Here is a 9,340-nt window from a genome sequence, read left to right as displayed (position 1 = left end):
GCCGCACGCCTGGCCGGAGTCAGCCCCCGCGCCCTCCGCTGGCCAAGCCCGGCCCGGGCGGCCCGCGCCTCTTCTTGGGTTGGCGAACCCTCGAACCCGTGCGGAGGCCGAGGCCAGGCCAGGGCACGGGCGAGATTGCGACGCGAGCCTCAGAGCGGGCGGCGCTTTGGGTGTGGAGCCCTGAAAACCTCCTTGCTTCCGATGACAAGTCTGCGCGCCGCCACCCACGGGGCGGCTGAGCTCCAGAAGGTCCTCCCCCACCGCCCTCGGCAGCAGCTTCCCTCGTGTAAGCGGGGCCAGTCTCACTCACCTGGTGAAGGTTGCTGTGGGAAATCAAAGGAGTTTATGAGGAAGGGCGTCGTGAAACTAGGGAATGCTCAGTAAGGATCAGTGGTTATATGAACAAGAGTCAGGTCAACCGCGACAGCGTGGGGATTTGCCAAAGGAGAGGGGCTGCTCTGCCGGCAGGAGACCCGGGAAATCTCTGCAGCAGGAGGTCCCTGGTTGCTTCCGAAAATGATGATGCTCGTAAACAATAGCTAATATTTGTGGAGGGAAAACTATTTTCTAGATATTGAATTAAGCGCTTTACATGTATTTGGTTTAAATCTCACAGCTCTACGAGGTGGTATTCACCTCCACTTTACAGATGAGGAGACTGAGGCACAGGGAAGCTTAATAATTTTATCAGAGTCACGGGCCAGTATTTGAGGGACCCGGGGTTCGAACGCAGATTTGCTGGACTCCAGAGCCTGGGCGGGTGTGGAGAGGCTGCAGGGCAAGAGCGCCGTCTTCCCTGTGAGACGTCTCACTGAGGAGAATGTTCCCCTTTCTGATCCATGGGAACTTCTTTTCTTCGGAGGGGCGTTATGACTCGATTTCTTTCAAAAAAACAAAAGCAAAAACCAACAACAAAACAAAAACAAGCCCTGGGTCTCTCTGCAAAAGAAAATAATAGCGACTCCTGGGAGTGAGCCTATTGCCCAGAACGGGAGGAGCACTCAAGAGGCGTGTTCAGGCGCACAGCAGGGCTAAGACGCCCATCGGAGCGCGGGCAGGAGCAGAGTGGGCCCACAGGTCGAAGGCAACTAAGTCAGGGCCTGTTTGCCCCTAACACAAGACACTCTTGGCCCTCGGGCTCCAGGGGCGGAGACTCATCCAAAGTAACACTTCCTTTGGAAGAGCCTCAGAAAAAGGCGTCGCCCTAGATGCCGCTTTGGGAGGAAAAAAAGCCGGCCACTGCCCTGACCGGCTGCGCGCTCCGGCTGGTCTGGGTTCTGCGCCCATTCCGCGCTAGCCAGCGGCACTCCGAACCCCTCATGCCTCTGGGCTATATTGCCTAAGAAATTCATCATGAGAAGTGACTCAAACTAAAAATGAAATAAAACCGAAAATCCAGCCGCTCATACGCTGCCCCAACCCCAAACCCAAAAGTAGTGTTTCATAATCACCAACTTTCCCTAGTTAGTACTGAAGAAGTTAATGCTGCTTTAATTTTTAAAACGAAATGGAATCACTGCATCACAAGAAAGGTTTGATACAAAGCGAGGGGAATCAGTTTTCATCTCTTTCCGTGTTATCCGTATTTATTAAGCATTTTCCACAAACATCACCTTAACACAAGGCCCAGATCCTGAAAGGAGGAACTGACCTGGAAACTACAGACCTGTTTGTAAAGAACTGTTAGGTAATTTTAAATCTTTAAATAAAAATAACCAGTTTTCCAAATTCCCCAACCACTCATTTTTAAATCATTTCTAAAGATGTGGAAATCATACTGGCTCTGTGAATAGTTTCCAAAGTGGGTCAGGCCACCTTGCTTGCCTTCCACACAGCCTCCCTGGTTCTGAGACCAGGAACTAAATCCACATCCTAAAGAGAAAGCTCCAAATCTCTTCAGTTTTGATCACTCAGGGGTCCGTCTTTCTCCCTCAAATCCCTTGGGGCAGGCCCATCTCCCCTGCCCTCTCTAGAAGTGTTGGGCCGACGGGGTGTACAGGGACTCTCGCTCTGCTCTTACACCCTAGCCCTGCCGGTGCCCACCGACCCTTACAAGATGTTCTCTTCTGCAGAGGAAAAGATGCCGGTTGCAGGATGTGCGCTGGTGAAGGGTGTGGCTATGCTAAAAGGATTTAAAAAGGAGGAGGAGGAGGAGGAATTATTCTATTCCACAGGCATCAATTTCACTGGGTCTTTGAAACCTCAGAAGTTTCCTCTCAATTATTTTTAAACCTTAAGGAAGCCTGAGTAAAAATGACTGTTTCTGGGCACTCCATCCCGCTTGCCTGCCATGTGTTGGGAAGTGGTCCAATTTGTACAGTTTTTGTTGTCTTTTAAAGAGTTGGCTTCTCTAAAGAGGTCCACGGTTCTGGAGTGCGGGGACCTGCACAATAGCGGTAGGCGTCGCGCATCCAACAATATCCGCAGACAAGGCCCTAGATATTACAGAAAACGTCTTTTCTCCTTCCGGAGGGTCTGCCAGCATCTCTCCACGGCGCCCCAATTGGCACAGGCGCCTGAGAGCACGGGTTCTTCCCTCCCGTCTGGGGTGGGCCCCGCAGCTTCCGTCCATGGAACCGCCAGGGCCAGTCGTCCACATCCAGGGTCCTAGGCCCGCCCCCCCTCCTCTGCGAGTGGTTGAAGCCACACGACAGGGAGGAGTCCCCATCTCTCACCGGGGTTCCTGCGGCCGCCGGGGCGCAACACTGGAGGGCTGCGGCGACGCGCTAAGGCCAGGCGGCAGGCGGCCCTCTCGGGCTGCGGCGGGAACAGCAGGCGGCACGGCACCCCCCGGGGGCGGCGGTGGCGGCAATGCCAGCAGCTCCTCGCCTGAGGTCACCGCGCAGTCTTGCTCCGGCTCCGCGTCCCCGCCAGCCCCAGCGGCTGTCCCACAGCTGCGCTTCTTGTCTTCCTCCTTTTTCCACTTCATGCGGCGGTTTTGGAACCAGATCTTGATGTGTCTCTCAGTCAAGTTCAGCATGACGGCCAGCTCTACCCGGCGAGGCCGAGAGATGTATTTGTTGAACAGGAACTCCTTCTCCAGCTCCAGCAGCTGCGCGCGCGTGTAGGCAGTGCGCGTCCGCTTGTTCTCCTCTGGCTCTGCTGCGTAGGCACCGCCTGCGGACGACATAGCACGTGAGTGTGGTGCCTCAACCCCTGGCTCCTCCTGCCCTCCCTGCCCCTACCCACGCAGCCCAACACTTCGGTCCCAACACTAGGAGCCTGGACCTCCTAGCCGCTCCCGCCACCAAGTCCCAGCCCTCTATCCCAGAGTCCAGTCTGGGCGCACGGGGCCCTTTCCTAGTAAAGGTTGCCTTTTCTTGGAAGTCAAAGCTGCGCATGCTCTCTCCGTGAGCCGGCGGTGGGCTCTATCAACGAGTGGTTCTTGAATGAGTTCGTTTAACTCGTGTTTGGGTTGCTGCTGATTAAAATGCGCGTAACAGATATTTAAAGCGACTAGATTCTACAAAGGCAATAAAATGCCTCTAATACAGGACTTAAAAAACTACAACTTTCTGAAGATGACCCACAGTAAGAAATACATTACAGACCGCTACCTAGTTCACACACCGATATATAACTGATATATAACTGACGCAAAAAATTTCAAGACATAAAACCAACCTTTACCACATAGGATGCTATCTAATTTTTCTTATTGTTTACTATTTCGTTAAAAAACAAAAGTCTCAACCCAGTAAATTGATTTCAAGACCGACTAATGGGTGCAACCCTCAGTTTGAAAAACCTTGAGCTAATAAAAACCCTGAGGTTATGACATATTGTTATGACATATTGTTACATCTGGCCATATATTATCTCTCGCTATAATTATATTGTAATCAGTCCCAACTCAAGAGCCGGTCAATTCTCTGTAACTGTCATTTTAACCTCTGCCGGGCCCCTGCCCCCGAGGACAAGGGGAAGCATTCTGGGCTCCCGGGAGGTCGTTGTCAGCACTGGCGGCTATGTCCTGGGCTCCAAATGCTGGCAGAAGCGGAGAGGGGAGGCTGGGGACCAGATCCCCGCTGGGAAGCTGAGAGCCCGAGGAGGGGGTAGTGGTGGGGGCCAGGGTTCGAGGATCCCAGCTCCAAGCCCCCGTCGGAAGGAAGCACAGCCGGGCCTGGCGGGGTATATGAGCGCCGCACACCTGCCATGTGCCGATGGCCCCTCCAGCTCCTGACCTTTTCGCGTCTGTGCGCGATACCGACGAGGTAAGTTCCACCAAAACTCCGGGAAGAGGCCTGAGTCGGCTTGTCTTCGGGCAGAGGTATGGGGCGTTCCTCCTGTGACTGTTGGCCAGGCCTTAGGGGAGTTGAAGAGCTAGTGTGTATGTGTTTGGGGGAGGGTTAATTACATGATAGAACCCCCATCCCGGGTTGCCCCCCAGGCCGAAAAGAGGTGCCCAGAAGCTAAGGCAGAGGTCCAGGCCCGAGTTGGCAGACTCCTGCTCGCTGGGGGAGCATCTCCGAGTCTTACACTCCCAAGCCTTCCTTGGTTCTTAAATTCAACCCACAACATCTCGGAGTTCCCGCCCTCTTCGGAGGGCCCCACCAGGTGCTGCGAGATGCTGTTCAGGGTCCACTATCCCAGGGGACTCGTGCCCAGGACGAGTCGGCAGGGGATGGAGGCTGTTGTTGGTGTTACTGGGAAGATGTCAAGGGCCCCAGGTCTGTGCCCTTCCCTCAGGCACAGGGTGAGGCGGTTTAGGGGCCAGCTTGCCAGTGAGGCTGATGCAGTTCATTTTTTAAGTTGTTTTCAAAAGTCCCAATTATTAGTATTCATATCCGTACTGCAAATGAAAGCCTTTCAGTCACTGTGCTCTCCCCAGGGGTGTGAAACCTCACCAGGAGCGGGCAGACGGGTTCACAGACCCTTGAAGTTCGGCTCCTTCGAAAGTTTCCGGGGAGGACGGCGCAGGCTGCAGCAGTACCTCCCAGGCAGCTTCCAGGAGAGGGATAGTGGGCCCCTTCCCCGCGGGCTGAGCATGCAGCGGGTCAGAGGGCGCTGGCAAAGTCCTCTCCAGCCCCTGACTCTCCAGCCCAAGGATGTCATCTTTCAGGGATCCCCCATTCCCGGGCAAAGTTGTCGATTTTCCTTCGGATTTTACTTTCTGGTTCCTGGGGTCCACTCGAGCCCAAGCTGCCCCAGAGCAGGGGTAACGCCCTGGGGGGAGGGAGGTAGGAAAGTCACTCCACCTCTGAAAACCTGTTTCAGGGCCTCCCTTGCCTTTTTCCTGAGGAAGCAGCCAGGAGGGCCGGGAACGTCGGAAACACACGTCCCCAGCGCGCTGAGGGAAGGGAGCCCTTGGAGGGACCGCAGCTCCTGGCAGGAAACTACGGGCTGAGTCCCCCACTCTCAGTCAAGGGATGCCATTCTCCCCATCTCCCAAGAATCCCGCACTTCCTAAGACTCCGAGGCCTTTGACCCGGCCGCGCGGGCTAGATAAGCACACAGAGGCGCCTCGAAGCATCTGGCGCCCTCTTCCTCCGAGGTTTCGCGGGAGTTGGGGAAGATTGCAGACGAGTTTACGCCCTGTCCCGTTTCAAGACCTACCCAGTCCTCACACTCAGCCTTCGCGAGAAAGTGAACTAGGAAGAGGCGACCCCCAGGGACCCTGGGGGAGCCCAGACACCCCAAAGTCCCGCTTGGCCGCTCAGTGGTCAGTGTCAGGCAGGCCGGCCAGACCCGACAGACAGGGCGCAGAGGATTCTCAGGGGAGAGGAAGGAGGAGGATAGCTCGATCCTCTTTCCCCCTACTCTGGACTGTTAGTTGGAAGAAAAAAAGAAGTCAAACTAGTATTTGCAGTGCAGGTGTGACCACAAGTGGCTGAGGCGCGGAAGCGATAACATTGTGTAGCGGGGGCGGCACAGGCCGCGCAGGAACTCGCCGCCAGCTCCGGGCGGGGAAGGGACCTGGGGACTGCTCCGCATCTCCGCCTCCCGGCAAGGCGTGTTACACGCCAGCGCCTAGGGCCGCGGGGACCCAGGGCTCCCGTCTCTCTGAGCCAGCTGCGCAAGGAGGGCATCTTCTTCCTCAAATTTACTTGCTGCGAAGCAGCGCGGGGAGACCCCTTCAAACGCTTTTGTTTGTTCGAAAATTAATTAGCATCGCAGGCGTCTCTGCCAGCTGCCTGGCTCCAAGGGTGAGCGGCCCGTTCTCGGCCTTGCGGTGACTGCTCTCCGCCAACACCTTTGCAGGCTTGGGTGCAGTTTTCCCTCCCTGCTTTTCTGCATCTAACGGGTACCCCCCGAGACTGCCTGCCCTTCTCTAATGAAGCTGCCCGGGAGGGCTCAGGGCGAGAGAGGGCCCGGGGCTCTGAAGGCGCGCTCTGGCCGGCGTCAGAAGCATCCCAAAACCCTGCTCGGCTTCCTTGACGCTCACTCCCGGGAGTCTTGGGCGGGAGGATCCCCGGGCTGGAGGAGGATCCTGAGGGACCGAAGCCTTGAGCTCGGCCAGGCCTTGGCTCGCACGGAGAGCGCGGGCTCCTGGAGTTCAGTGTGCAGGAAAGGAAGGGGTTTAAGCTCCCGGGAGGACAGCTGAGTGGAAAAGCCGCTCCACATTGGCCCAGAAAAGCGCTTCTGTGAAGGATGGCCTCGTTGGCTCCCTGTGCAGTTTAGTCCGATCCCGGGTTATCCGTAGGGACTAAGAACGCGAACTGGGAGAGGGTCCTGGGGAACGCGTGGAGGTAGGGGCAGCCGGGCCAAGAGCGGGGGAAGAACAAAGGGGGCCGGAAGCCCGGCTTACCTGCCCACTGGCCTTTCCATGCGTGAGCCTTGGTAGACTTCATCCATGGGAAAGGCAGCTGGACGCGGCTGGGCTCCTCCAGGGTGCCTGGCTCGGCTGCATCCGGGAAGGGCCCGGCCGGAGGGTGGGGGAGGGCCAGCTGAGAGGGAAGGTGGTGGTGGAGGTGCGCGAGGTCGTCGGCGAGGGGGGGCACCTCGTACGAGGAGATGTCCGGGGGGCTGCCCTGCTCCAGAGCGCCCAGGGCGCCCGGGAACGAGGGCGGCGGCGGCGGGTGCTGGCGACCCATGTACAAGCACGCAGGGGGGCTGGCGCTGAACTCTGGCGCCGGGCCCCTCTGGAACGCGCACGGGTCCTTGTAAAGCTGCGTGGCCGCGTAGTACTGCTCCTCGCCGTTCATGGCTGCCGCCCGGGGTTGGGTACCCGAAGTAGGGAGCTGGAGCCGGAGACTTGGAGCTGTGCGGCTCTCCCACTCCCGGCGCCACCCCTGCTCGCTTTGACAGCTCCGCGCTGCTCGCAGAGGGAACCCGCCCCCGGCGGGGACTGGCGGGCCGGCCGCCGCGCCATTGGCTCCGCTGTGCCCCACGTGGCTCAGCTTGGGGCCATTATTGGCCTGGCTGACTGCCTTAAGAAGCAAGGCCCAGGTACCCACGAGCACCTGCATTTGTTTCAATTTTCTCTCCCAGCTGAGTTTACTGCACACACATGTATGCGCAGCTGGCAGTGCTCTCCGAAGTGGGGCACGCATGAAAATATTAGAACTTCTATTCGTTTAGAGAAGCATATTTTCATCATACTTTAAACGATCTATTTTCCTTGTATGTTTGATAACAGTATATTAGTTCATTAATATAATTTATAAACATACATGTGTTGAGGTTGTACACAAACTCTGCTGGGCAATACGGTCAAAAAAGCCTGCGGACTCCAGCTCTACAGGTCGGAAGCAGTTGGTTCCATTTCGTTTGTGATATTTGTACACAACCGCCAACGATGCCGATGCCCGTGAGCTAACACGTGAAGATCCGGCGTTCGTCGTACGTTTTTATCTGTGGCTGTGCTCTGGAGACTTCTGGAGTGTAAACTGCAACTTCAGAAACATTCACAGTGGCTTTTAATGTTTTTTAATTGAAGGGCATTATTAATTTTGATTTTGGGAAATTGGGGCTCATTTGGCTAGCTCAGAATGCAGTTTCCTAATGTGACAAGGGGAAAAGAAGTAGCGTCTGCTCTTGCGGCTGGGAAGCGTGGGCAGGAGGTTGGCACGGGATTTCCAGATCCTTGACGGCTCTCCACTGATCCCGAGACCCGGCCGGAGTCCGTCAGCTAGAGAACGTTTACTCTTGCGTACGGCTGAAATAAGGCAGGCCCGAGACAGGAGGCGAGTGTTTAGAAAAGAAAGAAAAGCACTGGGTTCTTATGACAACGTCAGTCTTTGGCTTCCAAGTGCTCAGTAACTTCTGGGTACTATGGGGTCCCAACATAGAAACGCTTTTGTGGACCGGATGGTGAGGACCGACTATCTCCGGGTGATAGTCCCCAACCCCCGGCCTGGGCATGAAAAACGCCGCTGGCCCGTTTGATCTGGGCGTCCCGAGAGGCCTCGGACCGGGTCCTGCCGAAATGACCACATTCCCCGAACCACCACGGAGAGTTTTGGAAAAACTGGACAGCTTTGTAGAAAAGCCCTGGCAAAAGGGAGCGTGAGCCACAAGGAACCAGCAAGAGAAAATCTCTGCAATCTGACTTTCCTAAACTACCAACTGCATCCAGTCGTTTACTAGGTAGATTTTGATATACTTTCTCTTGGTGGAAATGTTTGTGTTTTAAATGCGTACGGGTTGAGTGCGCTACTCTGAAATACTCATTTTCATTAAAAAGCAAAAAGCCAATTAGGAATTTGGACTTCTCCGCAGATTCCTTCTCCTGTGAGAGGCTGGTGCCAGATCCACATCTGCGTGTAGGTGAGTACTGGGCACCGAGTGGTCCGCGCGAGGGTGGGAACGCCTGCAGCTCCCTGGCTTGTTGATGCCCCGGCTATCACCGAAGGGCAGGCTAAGGGAAGCCCGGAGGGTGGGGGGAGTTTCGGCGATTTCTTCAGGGAAAAGGGCCACCTGCGGTCCTAGGGGGCCAGGAAGTGAAAGGCCGTGGGACCCGCGCACCTAATCTCTGCGCACCCGGATCAATGAATCCATTGTTCGCTGCAGCCGCGGAGGATCCAACGCTATCACCCGGGTCGCGAGTGACTACATCGATCAGGAGGGCAGAGCCGGAGGGGGGTTGCCCGGCCGCGGCGTGTTGACCCTCGGAGATAAACTGCCAAGTCGCTGCGGGTTGACTTGGCGACGCGGTTATGAGAGGGCGGCGAGCTCCGCTTGGGACAAAGATCGGCCACCTTTCCCCTCCCCCCGTCCTTTCTCCTCACCCTCTCTCGCCTCGGTGGCCTCCCCTCCGGACTCGCTCCGCAGCCCCTCCCTTCTCCCCCTCTGCTCTCCGCCTCACCCGCCACCCCCGATCCAGAGTGTTTACTTTGCTCTTCTCGTCTAATTGCACATTTCTGTAAATTGGTCTCCATTTCGATGCTTCATTTGCTCT

At 56.3% G+C, this 9,340-nt stretch overlaps 1 protein-coding gene across 1 annotated transcript; it reads right to left on the bottom strand.

Moving 5' to 3' along the window:
• Positions 1-2,671: 2,671 nt before the first annotated feature.
• PDX1 (pancreatic and duodenal homeobox 1) lies at positions 2,672-7,220 on the bottom strand. Its single transcript, XM_058547918.1, has 2 exons — positions 6,749-7,220; positions 2,672-3,117 (listed from the first exon to the last, which is right to left on the bottom strand). Exons 1-2 carry the CDS (start codon positions 7,143-7,145, stop codon positions 2,672-2,674), a joined length of 843 nt encoding a protein of 280 aa, XP_058403901.1. The 5' UTR covers positions 7,146-7,220.
• Between the last annotated feature and the right edge of the window lie 2,120 nt (positions 7,221-9,340).

The sequence above is a fragment of the Diceros bicornis genome, chromosome 9, assembly GCF_020826845.1.
Source record: "Diceros bicornis minor isolate mBicDic1 chromosome 9, mDicBic1.mat.cur, whole genome shotgun sequence".
In the NCBI taxonomy this organism is placed as follows: domain Eukaryota; kingdom Metazoa; phylum Chordata; class Mammalia; order Perissodactyla; family Rhinocerotidae; genus Diceros; species Diceros bicornis.
The sequence above is the reverse complement of the archived record's forward strand: the minus strand, read 5'-3'. Positions and strand labels throughout refer to the sequence as shown.